The 16,712-nt window shown below is 42.5% G+C and overlaps 1 protein-coding gene across 2 annotated transcripts; it reads right to left on the bottom strand.

Annotated features, from left to right (window-relative positions):
- Positions 1–4,516: 4,516 nt before the first annotated feature.
- Positions 4,517–9,219, bottom strand: LOC306936399 (ADP-ribosylation factor-like protein 11; the record flags this gene model as incomplete). Of its 2 annotated transcripts, none has more annotated exons than XM_079519894.1 (5): positions 9,154–9,219; positions 8,179–8,244; positions 7,877–7,992; positions 5,429–5,606; positions 4,517–4,636 (listed from the first exon to the last, which is right to left on the bottom strand). In XM_079519894.1, the coding sequence occupies exons 1-5, from the start codon at positions 9,196–9,198 to the stop codon at positions 4,517–4,519; spliced, it is 525 nt and encodes a 174-aa protein (XP_079376020.1). In that variant the 5' UTR covers positions 9,199–9,219. The 2 variants fall into 2 exon arrangements, with proteins under 2 accessions (XP_079376020.1, XP_079376019.1); XM_079519893.1 differs by having other exon boundaries at positions 4,517–4,645.
- Positions 9,220–16,712: the final 7,493 nt, after the last annotated feature.

Below are 16,712 nucleotides of genomic sequence, written 5' to 3' on the forward strand. Positions count from 1 at the left end.
TTAGCATACATTTTAGGCCCGGCCCGGCCCTAAAATGTCGGCTCGGGCCTGGGCGGGCTCGGGCAGAGTTTGAGAACTCTTAATTGTGACTCAATGTGAGTTTGTAGGTAGATCATCTATGTTCAGAATGTGGTCAGAATGTACATTAGCCCTTTGAGATGCAACTTATCATTTGTGAGGGGGTCCTTTACACATAGGCTACATAACGCACGCACACACACACACACACACACACACACACACACACACTAAACGTCTCTTCCCACAAGACATTTTCAGATGGGGGATCTGCGTCCAAATACATATCATTTTGGGGGTCCTTGGCACAAAATAGTTCGATAAGCACTGGTTCTGAAGGCATTTGTAGAATCTGCCTCAGGTCTTAATGGGTTAAGTTCCATGGCAACACAACGTGTTCAAGGTTGTGCTTAATATTGTTACATCTTGTGGACAGGTACATAAGAGTACAACTTATTTTTGTTTGGCTTCCTTCAGACAATGCAGCTGCAAATATATAATATAACATCAAACAGCAAAAACACATAGCAAACACAGCAAACAGAGGGATAGAATATAGAGTGCAAAAAAGAGCAAAAAAGAGTAAAGAAAGAGAATCAACATGTGCATGTTTTCCCTGTAATAGCAAAGTTAGGTGAACTTTGTGTGAGCAACTTCAGAGTAGGCTATATGTTCCATAAATATACAACAAAATAGTTTAGAAACGTGTAATTTGAGCTTAATAGTGCAAGAAGAGGGTAAATGTCCAGGGGGCTAGCGTTTTCCTTTTCCCTGATTCGCTCCGTTTCTTATCAGTTCGTTCATGTATCTGCTTTTTTGCAGTCTATTTCCAGTGGCTTTGAGACTGCAAAACCGTTTTCCATCAATCGTTTTCAAACAGTCTGCGGTTGTGATGGCCTGGATCCTTCATGATTCCTCGAGCATGTGACTCCCATTGGAAAAGCATTGTGGTGGCCCAAAAAAACTACCAAACATTTGCTTGATTGGTGTTTCATACGTGTGAATGAGGCCTTACACCCCATGCACCTGCAGGGCTCTGAGGTGGGCTGATCAGTCACTACTAGTGGAGAACTAACTGTCCGACCAGGGCCGTGCACACATAGACATCAAAGGGGGCTTCAGCCCCTGCCCTTTTACCTGTCTGTAAAACAACTGCACTCTCTGGACCATGAATGCAAATTTTGCCCAAAAGTGCCCTCTTACGGGATTTCAGCACCTGCCCCTCTAAGGGCCGATTCATACTCCTATTTTACCGCTGTTTCGGCGCTGTAGTGCCGAAATGATTTCGGCTCGTCAGAAATTTCCAGTAGCACCGAAGAGCCGACTTTAGGACGGTACCCGCCCCCCCGAACCTCAAATGAGGTCACATTGTAGGCTCTACAGAGCCGAACCGACTTTTATTCGGCTCTAAAATAGGAGTATGAATCGGCCCTTACACTCTCTGCACGTCCCTAGTCCGTCCGTGCTTTAGATGCAGCCGCCCCCACACTCTAAACAACCTATACCTCTCCCCATCCGATCTGCCCAGTCCGTGCTTTAGATGCAGCCGCCCCCACACTCTAAACAACCTATACCTCTCCCCATCCGATCTGCCCAGTCTGTCCAGATCCCCCACACTCTAAACAACCTATACCTCTCCCCATCCGATCTGCCCAGTCCATGATTGAGGATTTCAGATCTTTACTGAAAAGTGAAAACACACCTATTTTCATTGGCACTTAATTGCACTAAATTGTTTCATGTGTTTTTTTAATGAGGTTTGTATTTGTCTGTGTGCCGATGGCCGCTGTTTGCTTTATGCCTGTACACAGCACTTTGGTCAGCTTTTTTTGTTTTTTTGTAATCCTGGCATGCTCTTTATCGTTATCTAATCACTCATCATGTACGTACATGTACATGATGGTTTTGACTCTTATCTTTCTTACTCCATTGTCCATTGTCATACGTGACATCACAACTATATGCAAGGTCTAAGACTTTCTCACCATGATAGAATGTCTTATCAAGATGTCACCAACTATCAACGCTACCTTCCCACACCATTAGAACTGGTACAACTTGATCTCCTTTCGACCTCAAGCACGACAAGTTGATCTGGCCACAATCTGACTCCAGGGACGTCCGTCTTAGTGAGCAGAATTTATGTTGGTTTGAATTTATTTATGTTTTTCTGGATTCCTGTCGTTTTTTAGGACTTATTTATATTCAGAGTATTGTCAGAGTATTGTCTTGCACTTGATATATTTATTCTTGTATGAGCCTGTGTTGTCGATGTTGTTGTTCGTTTTTTTCTGCTGCTGCAGTTGGAAAGAATGACAAATAAAGCAATCTTGAATCTTGAATCTTAGCCTTAGTTCTCAAGAGATTCCACATTAACTATGGTATTATTTTGTATTCATTTTTTATTTAACCCAAATCACCTGATTCATCACGCAGCTGGTTTATTCGAACCATTTAAAAGCATTATTATACAATGCTTGTATCTATTAATTAAACTGAAACGTCTGTGCTACTGTTCAACCAACAGAGGGCACTATTGACCATAGTATTGTATGGATTTAAAAGACAAAGCAAAGTACATATTGCTTCTCAACCCATGATTTCTCATTGGTTGCTTGCAGTCGTAATGAACCTCGATGAAATTAGCTTATTTTTGTATTTATCTTATTTTTTCAGACAAGGAAGAGAGACATGCCACAGATGGGACGGGTAATTTCTCATTCTGTTGACACTAGAAGCAAATAAGAAGGTCAGATGTCTAGTAGAGCTATTTAACACTAATTTGAACTAAATAACTAACTATCCTTCCAATTAACTGATAATTGAATACCCCGGCTTACACGCTTGAATAAAGGTGAAACATGTGAACCAATACATCAGGCTCTTAACTTAAAACTTGTAGTTTCCCTAAAACATTGTTGCAAAATAAATTATCTACATCAGGGGTGCCCACACTTGTTTGACTTGAGAGCTACTTTGAAAATGACCAGTTCAACAAGATCTACCCAACGAAAAAATTATAATTCCATTGCTGAAAATACTGTAGTTTAAAAATGTACCTGGGGCGGCTTTGGAATAGCGGCGCTGGCGTTACGTATAAGACAAATGCACTTGGAATGGTAAATAGAGGGAGAAAATGAACGGGGCACGGTGGCACAGTCGGTAGTGCTGTCACCTCACAGCTAGAAGGTCCTGGGTTCGATTCCCGCTGCTGACGCTGTGGGCGCTGGGGGCGTGTTCCCTCCTCCGCGTCCTCAATGCCCATACCCGAGGTGGGGTTGGCGAAAGGTCCTTTCTGTGTGGAGTTTGCATGTTCTCCCCGTGTCCCTATAGGGTAGGTACCCTCACATGTTCTCTCCGTGTCCCTTAGGGTAGGTACCCTCACATGTTCTCCCCGTGTCCCCTAGGGTAGGTACCCTCACAAAAACATGAAGTAATCCTGGTCTCTAAAACTACCTCCCCCTGGCCAGCCGGGGCGGGGCGCCTGATGGAGGGGAAAGGAACTGGTCGGAATAACGTGTTGCTTCCACGCGCTACGTCCGGCCAGGGAAATTCCCCCCTGTCAGGTGAAAAGAAGCAGCTTGGACTCCTCATGCATAGAATAATTGGCACTGGGTGAAAAAACTGGGTTGCAAAATCGTGGGATAAAATTTAAGCAAAGAGGGAGAAAATGGAATAGGTAAGGGTTTTGGATTTGTAATTCTACTGATTTGTGAGCAGCAACACTCTTGAAAACAAAGTATTGCATTATGGGTTTGAGCTGACAGGCCCTTTTTGATGTTAATCAATCAAGTCAACTTAATTCAAGTGGCAGATGCCAAAAAATTAAATAAAATATTATTTAGGGGCATGTCATGTGATCTACCTGCACTGCACAGCCTTTGTGATCTACTGGTATATCGCGATCTACCTTTTGGGCACACCTGATCTACATAATGTATCAACGCTTACCAGCAATAAGACAATGTACAGAAAAATCTAATGCTGATGAGGTTTATTCAACCAGACTAACCTACCTGTCCCATTCTAAACACCCACAGTGTTACTATGGCACAACAATCCTAAAAAACCTGCTTATCTGACACGCACGCACAAACACACATGCACACAATTGGGGGGGGGGGGGGGGGGGGTGGTATTATGTATTATGGCAAGCTGACCCAGATACTATGGCAGTGATGTTGAGGCACAGCGCCAGAGGCCATTCTACCATTATGTCTAGGACTTTGACCTGTGATTCACAAAGACCCCCAGGGGTCATTGAGGGGGTGACATTGGGGTCCCCAGCTAAAGTAGTTAAAATAGCGTAAAAATCAGTTTAACCACTTTAACCCTAGATACATCAGCTATATGAAATGAGCAGATCTACAAGCTCGCGACGTGTCACATTGTGAGCTTATAGATCTGCTATGTTCAATAAGAAACAACACAGCATTTTAACAACACACATCTTGTATGGCACAACATATTTCCAGATGGGGTTCCACGGTCACATTCCTCAGCTCTTCTTGATGAGCCTGTGGACAGACAGGAAGGCCTGCTGTAGACCCAGACCCTGAAGGGCGCTGCAGGCTTGGATCTCCCAGGCACGGTCCAGATAGCTGGGCAGGTCCAGGTGCTTCGACACCTCGCGCACACACACACACACACACACACACACACACACACACACACACACACACACACACACACACACACACACACACACACACACACACACACACACACACACACACACACACACACACACACACACACACACACACACACACACACACACACACACACACACACACACACACACACACACACACATCGATGCCGTTAGTGTTCTGTTATTCACAGAGTTGTTTCTGGGCTTGATCTTTTAGGTGATATAGCTTCTCATCTTTCAAGTATTGAGAATTGAATTTATATTAAATGTAAATTATATCAAGGATTTAAAAGTCCACTCCAATAACAGGGCCTCCGAAGAGTATATGGATAGACATTTGTCATCACTACCTCACCAGTGTTACCTTGCCTGGGATTGGAAAATGTACACACCTGCTGCGAAGGCAGATGTGGTAGTCATTTAATTAAATTTTAGTAGCATGTTATGTTTTTGTAGTTTGATTACTGATCTTATATAACTTACTATTTTATAAACTATCAACCTTCATACATGTAGCTAGAAACTCTGCTCCAACACTACATCTAGCTTGCTTGTGACATGTCAGCTACCATTTGTATGTTGGTTTGTGTACTTTTTGAGATATTTAACTTTGTGTTGCCAAATAAATGTGTGAGTATGCCAAACGTTCATATAAACTCAAACTATGTCCACAGCTATAGTATTGTACACAACTGAATTATACACATCAAAATGTTCACAGAAATCTCCTGAATGCTAATATGTACTTAATTCTACCTCTTGTATGCTCATGGCGTTGGGCAGGTCCTTCTTGTTGGCCAGCACCATCAGAGGAACTCCTGTGAGGTTGTCATCGTTCAGGATTTTCATCAGAGCTCTGTGAGCTTCAGGCATCCTCCCTGCATCACTGCTGTCCACCACAAACACCACAGCTTTACAGCCTTCCAAGTAGAACCTGCATGCATGGACACCACAGGATGGACTTTAAGCATCATATGGTCCTTTGTATGTCCAACACTGTTGCTTTTCAGGTTATTTCGCTCTGCGTTTCGATTCGATCATTTACAAATAAAATCACACCCGTGTGAACTGAGTGGTGTAAGGTATTATATAGCCTGATCAGCTGTGTTCTGATGTAATGTCTGACGTAATGAAATCAGCATCAACCAATCGGCATCAACCATGCTCATTTTTTTTGCACAGACAGACAGACAGACAGACAGACAGACTAACAAAGCCAGTTGTAGGAGTGGTTTACACCACTCAAAAATACAAAAAAGAAAAAGAAACATGTAGGCCTAGATGGCCTAGAGGTTTCTGCCAGCAGCAACACTATCAAGATGTGTCTCAAGTTCAACCCAGATAGATTAAAGGACCACTTCACCACTTTTCAACCTATCTTCATATAATAGGTCCTCACTAATAATCATGAAAAAACATGGCGGAATTTTTTTTCCTACTCGGTCTGTGTCTCATAGAAGGGCTGTGGGCAGTTCAGAAACCGTCCTCCAGTGACATCATCGATGGGGAATACAAGCTAATAGAAACTGCAGGCTTTCTAGTCCTGAAAAGTTGCAATGCGAAAATGGAAGCCATCGTTCTCACGATAATGAAAATCTAAACATTTTGTGTAAAACAAGATTGTTTAAAAAAAATCTGCCTAATGATGATGTCACTGGAGGACGGTTTCTAAACTGCCCACAGCCCTCCTATGAGACACAGACTGAGTAGAAAAAAATCGTGCCATTTTATCATGATTATTAGTGAGGACCTATTATATGAAGATAGGTTGAAAAGTGGTGAAGTGGTCCTTTAATGGTGTTCAGTAACAGTGTTAAATAGCTCTATATTCTGTTTGCAATCATTGCTATATACTTGTCCTGATACTGTATCGGCCCTTATTTGTCATAGTGGGTCATATTGGTAGAGTTGAATATAGTCTAACCACCGATCTGACACAGGGGTAAGGGGTTGACACTGGCAGTCTAACCACCGATCTGACACAGGGGTAAGGGGTTGACACTATGGCAGTCTAACCACCGATCTGACACAGGGGTAAGGGGTTGACACTATGGCAGTCTAACCACCGATCTGACACAGGGGTAAGGGGTTGACACTATGGCAGGTAAATAAAATATTGGGGCATGTGGATTTGCTTTCAAATTGCCCAAACTGCAAGTGCACATTTGAGTGAGGAGTCTGCTATAAACCCAACACGAGATATATATAGCTAGATACTAGCTATAAACACAACACAAGATCACAACACTGGTATCGGTATTCGGTATCGGTATCGGCTAACACAGAAATTGTGATATCGGGATCGGATCGGGACATGCCTATTGTTCAGTGAGTGTTAAATAGTTCTATGCCAGGGATAATGTATGACGCGGCGAAGTCGAGGTGTTATCCCGAAGGGCATTATGACCTGGCTGCTTTATTAAAAAGAACACAGTTTGCCGGCCACTGCTACAGAGCTGACAATGAGGTTATATCTTCCCTGCTTCTCTGGAGTCCTGCCTCAAAGCAGACCAGAGGTAGAAAACTGTCGTTCCCTGATGTCATCGCTAGGGACACATGCATCAGTAAGCAGCAGGAACTGGGGATGGAAATGAAGGACCGGAAAGTCTGGCGTGGCATTGTGGAATCCATGATCTCGACCGTGGTCGAAAAATGATGATGATGATGATTTAAAAAATGAATAAATTGACCCAAAAGTAACAACAAAACAAGGTATTACCTTGCTTACGGTAATGATTTGAATTGTCACGCTGGCCGTCTGCCCAGCTGCAAGTGTTGATCAAATACTGATCGGGTACTGCATAATCTATTTCTCGCTTCAAATGTTATCAAAAACATTCTTGAAAGCAAAGTTTATATTGTAAATTACATTCTGTGTGTGTGTGTGTGTGTGTGTGTGTGTGTGTGTGTGTGTGTGTGTGTGTGTGTGTGTGTGTGTGTGTGTGTGTGTGTGTTTGCATGGCTGTCATGTTGGATACAGCATAACATCCAAGCAGCGCAGCCACAGGTGTTCTGAGGCTTTGAATAGACAGCGGTCTGTTATAGAGTGGAGCGGTATTTATCAGGAAATAACACACCACTGAATTCAGCGATTGACCAATCAGAATCAAGCATTCAACCAAGCCTTGTAATAATTTATGATATCAATCATTACTATATTGTTTGTTCAGTAAATCTCTCTCTCTCTCTCTCTCTCTCCGGTACCTCCAGTTGGCTCTCATCCGGTCTTGTCCTCCTACATCCCAGATGGTCAGAGCTGTCTTCTTATCCACGTCCAGAGTTCCTACGTTGAACCCTATGGTAGGAGATGTGTCCACAACCTGCACGCACGCACACTCACGCACACACACGCACACACACACACGTGTAATATAGCAGAAGCTTTTGGTGATGTGTGTATTCAGGATTTCATTTCATTACAGCAGCTGCGTTTATTTCAGTTATGGAAATGTTACGCTATGCGCTCGTTGGGAATCGAACTCCAGCATAATTAATGCCATGCTCACCTTCCCGGTCAGCAGTCGGGCCAGCAAGGTGGACTTCCCAGACAAGTCTAAACCCATCAGGATGACCTGAACGCATGCGCATGCGCGCACACGCACACATACACACAGTTTGTGTTAGAAGTGTTGCATTAAAATCATGCATCTCGTAATGTAATGGTTCATCATAACCATCTGAGCAGCCATCAGCATGGGTCAAGTTGAAACACTGAGTTCCTCCTCACAAAACTGACACGGTAATCTAATCAAGTCAAGTCACATGTTATCAAACCTTCCAAGTGTGTAATTCTACGTCTGTATTTTGATATGGAATCTGTACCAACATGCAACATCACAATGTTTTGATTTATTGAATACTATATAAAGTTTGTGTAGTTTGTTAGTACTATATAAAGTGCAGCGGGACGATTAAACAATGATGATAAAAGGATAACAGAATAAAGGCCAGAGGGCTTGTTTCCATTGTGGTCCTGTGTATTCAATTAATGGGACCACATGGACCGGTCGTTCGGCTTCACAAACAAAAAAAAGCTTTTAATTTGTTATTTAATGTCACAGAGTGCTTCCTCAAGTTGTCTTAGTTGTCTTTTCTGACCTGACAACTAAGTTTTCTTTCTGTTGTAAAGCTCTCTCATTGTCTCTTTTCCTGCAAGATGTTAAAATAGCATGACATTTTTCCCCTAGGCCTAGGGCCTAAAACATCTAAAGGCCTATAGGCTACAGCACCAAAACCTACCAACTACCAAGGCTATACCACCCATGACCAAAATTAGCATGATTTTAAAACAAAATGTGAGACGCCAGAGGAGTTCATAAATGATAGCCAATATTAGGCCTATGGTCAAATATGACATCAAGGCATTTAATAGCAACTCAAGTAATACGTTACTATACCCCGTACCCCAGTATCGCTTGTGTGGGACAAGTGGGATGGGGGGACGGGATCCCCCCATCCCAGTGTGGATCTGGTCACCCCACCTGTGGAGGATGTTTGATGGAGTTCTTAGAGATGATCAGACCCATGACACCGTCCTCTGTGGTGGCGACACCTCTGTCCTCTCCTCTACGGTCCTTCTTATTTAAAAGTATAGTTAATTGATCGATTAACCGGTCAGTTGATAAGCAGAGTTCAACTATCTTCATTTCTCAGAAAAAATAATGAAAAGTGCACTGTTTTGACTGTTGCGTCACATGCAAAAGCAAAGCAGAGACGTTTCTGTGGCCACAAAGGTGGTGGGACTATTTTAAACCCGCCCACACGTGCACTTCTTGGCCACACGCAAATGCAAACAGCATTACATTCACGGAAAACCAACCAATGATAGAACCACAGAATCTCCATTTAATTGTGAACTATTACGTTGAATTTCATAATTACTTATCAGCGACTAATGTATTTTCGAATAACTGTTAACATCCCTAAAAGTGACGTTTTTGGGGGGTTAAAACTAGATGTTTTAGTTTAAAAGGATAATGCTCTAATACATTCTAAGTAATTGTTGTGTGTCTCCCTGTCTCTCACAGAATTCACAGAACATATTTTTTTTCCAGGTGGGTCACCGATTCCATACCGTCAGTAGAGAGTACCACGATTACTGAGCTTCAATTTTATAGTGTTCCGATTCCAAACGTGTCTGCTCATTTGCACTTGTTAATCTGACGTCGTGTGTGTGAGTTCTCTCTCCATGGATGAAATTGCTATGCTGAGTCTGACCTAAAATGTAGTTTCTGTTTACTAAAGAGCTGGAGAGACAGGGTTGCTGAACAAACACTCTTTAGCAACTATAGAAGAATATAGATATTTAATTCACTATGTTTACTATCATTACTTTTAACAATTACCTATAACTTACCTCCTCTCTAACTAGTGTAGGTTGCTTTAATCCAGTGTAAAGTGCTGCAGGTATTACTGTATCTTTTATTTCCTCGGTTGAACTTCAGTTCCTAATATCACCACAGCTCATCCACGAGAGAGAGGAAGGGAGGGAGAGAGAGAGAGAGAGAGAGAGTTTGCTCTGAGCCTGTGTGTGTGTGTGTGTGTGTGTGTGTGTGTGTGTGTGTGTGTGTGTGTGTGTGTGTGTGTGTGTGTGTGTGTGTGTGTGTGTGTGTGTGTGTGTGTGTTACAATAGCTTAACATTATATAATATACACATTTTTATGTTATACTTTTTTATGTTATACTTTCCCTCTATTCAACTAGCTGTCTTTATTATATTCTGACACATAATTTGGCAATGGCATTGTTTCCGCATGCTCAAATTCAAGTACATTATTACAACATGCATTATGTTTGAGGAAGTGGTACAGCTAACTGTCAACCTCACTTTGCTATTCAGGGAATACAGCATTACAGATGGAAAACCTAACAAACAAAGATCTTGCAAGTTCACAATGAGTAGATCCGTTTTTTATTTTTTGTTTTCTTGAGAGCTATGCCCAGCTTCCCGGGTCTGTGTGAACACAGACTTTGGCTTGTGATTGGCTGATCACCCCATAGCGATGATTTGATTGGCTGAGCAAAGTACATTTTGAAGATGAAAAGTGAGGGCAGCAGAAAAGTGAAGACGCCAAAAGAGATTGCCCGGAATTACTTTCGTGATGATTTAATTGGCTGAGCACGGAATGTGACGTATGATGATAAGAGCGCCCCTCACTTCACACAGGTGTGATTTTTTTTTAACCCCCCCCCACACACACACACTTGAACCCCAACGTTCCTACAGTATTATTGGGCGTACATTTGGTGCAAACTCAGAACATGTCACACCCAGACGAGAAATTAGACGTCTGTCCGGGACAGATAGCAGATCTACAAGCTCACAATACGTCGCTTCGTGCTGTGAGCTTGTAGATTGACTATTTTCAAGTTTTTTTCAATGTTTTATTTTTTATTTATTTTTATTATAATTAAAAATAAGATGTACTAAACAAAAAAATAAAGGACCCCGTAGAAAATGAGTCTGCGACACAAATGGGCCCCGACCAAGTGTTTGGTTGGTTGTGTAAGAACAAGAGTAGGCCTAGTAACAGCCCAGGTGGACTCCTCTTGTCAAATAGATTATTTACAGTGCACTGGTCATACTGGTTTGGTTGATTACTGTCATATAGAACAGATCCACACATGGTGTTGAAGTGAACTCATCATGCAGCGTGAGAGGTGTTTGTTCAAGGTGATTTAACTAAGTAAACCATACAGTAATTGGCTGGGATCCCACATGATTTCAGGGGGGTATGATAGTGAAGTGAGAATTTAAGGACTTTAAAGACTTTGCTGGCCACTGCTACAGAGCTGACAATGAGGTTATATCTTCCCTTCTTCTCTGGAATCCTGCCTCAAAGCAGACCAGAGGTAGAAAACTGTCGTTTAAAGACCTAAAAAAAAGACCATTACTGCATCAAAACTTCAAAAGTAGTTGAACAAACTATACCATAAAACAAATTGTGATTATATCTTATCTAGGCAAAGCATATCTAAGCTCACAACGCCTTGCAATGCGAGGCACGTACACTACAAATATCAAACTTAAGAACCTACATTAAAAATCACTTCACCGGAAATAGCAGATCTACAAGCTCAGGATGTGTCGCAGCAATCTGCTACTTCTGCATAATGCTCGGCCGTTTATGCTGAATGCTCGTCTATGGTGACACGGCAGGGATGCTACAGTACGAGGTTCATGTGGTTGAACCATTATGTAACGTCGATGACGATGCGTGTCTCCGACAGAATGAGAAGTGTCATGTGTTTCTGCCTCATGTGATTTCAAAAGAGAGCCTGCTGAAACCCCCCTCTTCTTGGGTACACTACAGGCTTTAGTTTAGACATACTATTGGTCCGACTGTCCTTAGGCCGACATTCCCTGGCCCCTCTTCTTCCCTTCTTGGAAAAATAACAAGATGTGAACTACCGGTATCCGGAACTGAATTTCACCCACTTTTTAACTTGTTAAAACTGTGATGTGACAATGATAATGATTCTTTTGCACGCACATGTTCTGTGAATGTTTCTGTGGCTGCAACAGGGGTGGAAATTGCCCAAGACAAACGTCCCACATGGACAGTAAAGTTGACCTTGACAGTTAAGAACCTACAGCTGTACTCACTCATATGTGCAGCTTGTCTTTGAGCGGAGGTGAACATGGAAGGTTCCTCTTTGCTTGATGAACACTGCATGCATTGGCCAATCTCCATTGGCACAGACTAGCGGCAAAGTTGGAACAAAGGAGAAACTCATGTGGAGGGGGAAACAATAACGACAAAATGAAGAAATATCCACACATTCATACACCGATGGCAGCGGAAACCATGCAAGGCACCAAGCAGCACATCAGGAGCAATTAGGGGTTCAGTGTCTTGCTCAAGGACACTTCGACACTAACTCTGGGGGAGCCCGAGTTCGAACTGGCAACCTTGCGGTTACCATCCGGCCACTCTACCCCTGAGCCAATTTAACGTTGTGTAATGACGATAGTGGAGGTCTTGTAGCCCCTAGCATGGCGTAACGTGGATTCACTTGTGCTTGCTCATACCGGGAGGAGCATGACAGAATCCACCGCCTGGCCAAAGCATAGAGTATATATATAATAGAGACTGAACTGGCGCGAAGCTCCGCCCCCCCAGCTATTCATGTCAGTGGAAGTTGCTCAGTGGCGTTTTGAAGCACCCGGAAGACTGCCGGAAGTCCCTCCCAGGACCTCAACTTTGAGGTCCTGAGTGACGTAGGGCAACTGAGCGCTCAACGTTAAAGCCCAGCTGCACGGGGTTTCCCGGTCATGAATCCACGGGTCCGCCTGTAGTCCCTCCTCCTACCACTAGGACCCAGAGCTTCAACGTTGGAAAGTCTGCCTGCCCCCTTGGGCCAAAGCCACGATATTGTCCCCCTGTCTAAAGCACGGTCCAGGTGGACTATACCAGCAGCTTCACATTCACAGTGACTCCTACTGGTCATCAGATGCACCTGCAGGACAGACTGCAATCTAGGACTGCTTAAATGTTTACATTCTTAGATTCATCAGTGCAAAAGTATTTGTTGATAGTACCGAATCCAAATTGGCAGTCATGACTATTTTGAATGTATGTATATTCAAGTTGTAAGTGTTCTCTTGCTTGATTAATCTAAAAAAGTAATCAATAGAATAATCATTCAAAATAATTAAATTGACAGTTGCAACCCTAATTAAAACAAGAGTGGTGGTGAGAACCGAGGGATTGTAAGATAGAGCCTTTATTTATTTTGGACAGGATGTGTTGCAACTATAGCTGGTTTTACTTTTACAGCTACTGAAACTTGTGCTAATTTCTTTACATATTTACCAATGTATTTTTTTTTCTTTTTTCTTAGATAAAGTTACCCAAAATGTGGCTGGCACCGGTCCTTTTTTTGGTAACAGGTACGGTCGTCCCTTTTCCATCTCGCCCCACTACTCTACCTAGCTGAAAATAACAAACATAATTCATGTTGGATTGTTGGTGATTATATAAAAGGTATTATCATATTAATTTATAATTGTTGAGTTCACTCTGTATATACATGGACATAATAGCACAATTACAAAACATGGGCTACATGGAAGAAATGTGTTTAATAAAACTAAGTGGATTGTTTACACAGCACTGAAAGAAAGCAGTCACCGTCTCCGTCTCACATTATTGATTATTTCAGAGTACAGAGATCGACTAGTATAATACAATCAAAATAAATCTGTATAAAAGATCATTTCAGATTTGAGCAGGGAGAGACAAAATTAACTGTTAACTAAATTAACACTTTAAAAGGGAAAGGGGCGAGTTCTTTGGTATTCCTTTTCTTCCCCTCTTTGTGCAACACCATGTCACTAGGCTATTGTGTTTTATTAAAGGACTACTTCACCAATTTTCAACCCATCTTCATATAATTGGTTCTCACTAATATACCACTTTTTAAGTGGTGCAACCACTTCCTTAAGTAGCTTTGTCTGTGCCTGGCTGGGTGGCTGGCTGCGTCTGAGCACGGAAATTGCCTTTGGTTGGTTTTCAAAACTAAGTGTCACTGTTGTGCAGCCTAACACACACATACGTATTAACTTATATATGATGATTTCAGGTGTATCAGTACAGTACAGTAGAGGGACCCCCTGGGGACGCCCACATGGTAACTGTCATTTCTCAACTGTTTCGGACGCGGGAACTGTCCCGGCACCTTGGGCGCATTCCTGCGGGTCTGAAAGTTCCGGGGACCCCCCGGGGACCCCCACACGGAGTTGCACCACTTACTTCATACAGGTGTGATTTATTTTCTTCTGCTTGGTCTTCGTCTGATATGGCTGTTTGCAGTTCAGAAACCCATCCACCAGTGACATCATCGTTAGGCAGATTTTTTTAAACATTTAAAAAAAAAAATATATATATATATATATATTTAGATTTTTAATATCATGAGAACGATGGCTTCCATTTTCACATTGCAACTTTTCAGGAATAGAAAGCCTGCAGTTTCTATTAGCTTGGATTCTCCATCGATGATGTCACTGTGGACGGGTTTCTGAACAAAGCCTTCCTATGAGACACAGACTCAGTAGAAAATAAACACTTCACACCTGTGTGAAGTGAGGGGCGCTCTTATCGTACATCATGCATCATCTCATACTGGCCAATCAGAATGCGTTGCCTGTGATTGGTTAGCTGATTTTCTCGTTTACATATGACGTACATTTTCCCTTCAATGTCAATGGCATTTCATGTTTTGATGTTTAATTTACTATATATTTCGCAGTAATTTCTCCATTCATTGTCAATGGCAAATATTGAGACGTGTGGGGACAAGACTTAGCGGACATTTGACCTGAATTCCCCTTTCATTGTCAATGGCAAAATCTTGAGACGTGTGGGGACAATAGTTTATAGGAAGAGGCTAGCGCCCCTTAAAAAAATTGCCATTTTATCATGAACATTAGTGAGGACCAAAGTAAGTCGACAGTAAATAACCTAGGGGTTATTATCGATTCGGATCTGAATTTTGATGCGCACATTAATCAAGCTACCAAGACAGCTTTCTTTCATCTTCGAAACATCGCACGTATAAGAGCATATGTATCTTTAGATGATGCTAAAACATTGGTCCATGCTTTTGTATTTTCTCGATTAGATTATTGTAATGCCCTCCTCTCAGGCCTGCCAAAGAAATCGACGGATAGACTCCAACTTGTTCAAAATGCGGCTGCTAGAGTGTTAACTAGAACTAAAAGGAGAGAACACATTACTCCAGTTCTAACATCACTGCATTGGCTCCCAGTGGTTTTTAGAATAGATTTTAAAATTATTTTACTCGTTTATAAATCCCTAAATGGTCTTGCACCTTCGTACCTCCGTGACTGCCTTCCTAGATATGTCCCTAACCGCCCCCTCAGGTCCTCCACTGCTGGCCTGCTTGAAGTGCCTAGGAAGATGTGCACAAAAAGATATGGTGAGGCAGCTTTTTGCTTCTACGGCCCAACAGCCTGGAATAAATTACCATTCCAGCTCAGACACGCACCCTCTGTAGACATTTTTAAATCTCAACTCAAGACTCACCTCTTCACTCTTGCTTTTAATTGAGTTTTAATATCTGCGTTCCTACTCTGTCCTGACTGATTTGCTGCATGTTGTGTTTTTATTTATTTTTTCTCTATGTTTTTATACTTTTATTTTGTTCTATCATTTTAACTACTTGACTGTGTTTTATTGTATTCTATTTTTGTGTCCTGCCCTGTGAAGCACTTTGAGCTGCATTTATGTATGAAAGGTGCTATACAAATAAAGTTTATTATTATTATTATTATTATTATATGAAGATAGGTTGAAAAGTGGTGAAGTGCTCCTTTAAGAACCTAGTCTCTCTGGCAATAATTCAGTGGCATGGCAGGTTGGTTCCTTTTTCGGGCAGGCGCATTATGGGAAAGGGTGCGAAGAGCCCATAGTCTGCGCCCCTCCCCCCCGGAAAGAAATACAATTAGTTGAAGGAAGAAATAAATAAACTTCTCAGGGGAACTTCAGTCAATGAACAGTGACTTGACTAAGGCCCCATTTACACTGGCAGACAAATCTAGCCTGAATCAGATCTGTGCCACATCAAGATTGAAATCCGATTGGTTTAAATGGTCACATGACTCATTTAGACAAATCAGATTCCAATCTGGATGTGGCTCAGATCTGATTCAGGTTGGATTTGGCTGCCAGTGTAAATGGGGCCTAATAGGTCCATAAGAGTCCAACAACACCCTCCCAGCTGTTGGCTCCGGCTGCGGGGACTGTGATCAGTGTGAGGGTCGCGCACGGTAGCTCTCAAAGTGGGGTCCAGGGACCCTCAGGGTTCCTTGTGGGGGGGTTTTCATATAGACCCTTATAGGGTCTGTAAGGCAGTGGTTCTCAAAGTGGGTGCTGTGATGGGGTTCATGTGTTTGGTCCGACGGAGCATTGGTCAGAACGACAACCTACCTCAAACCCTCACCTCCCCCGGGGCAGCACACCTAAACCTAACCCCAACCCTCTCCCGACCCCCAGCGCACCTCGGACCAATGCTC

This window comes from Electrona antarctica, assembly GCF_951216825.1.
Source record: "Electrona antarctica genome assembly, chromosome: 14".
NCBI lineage: Eukaryota > Metazoa > Chordata > Actinopteri > Myctophiformes > Myctophidae > Electrona > Electrona antarctica.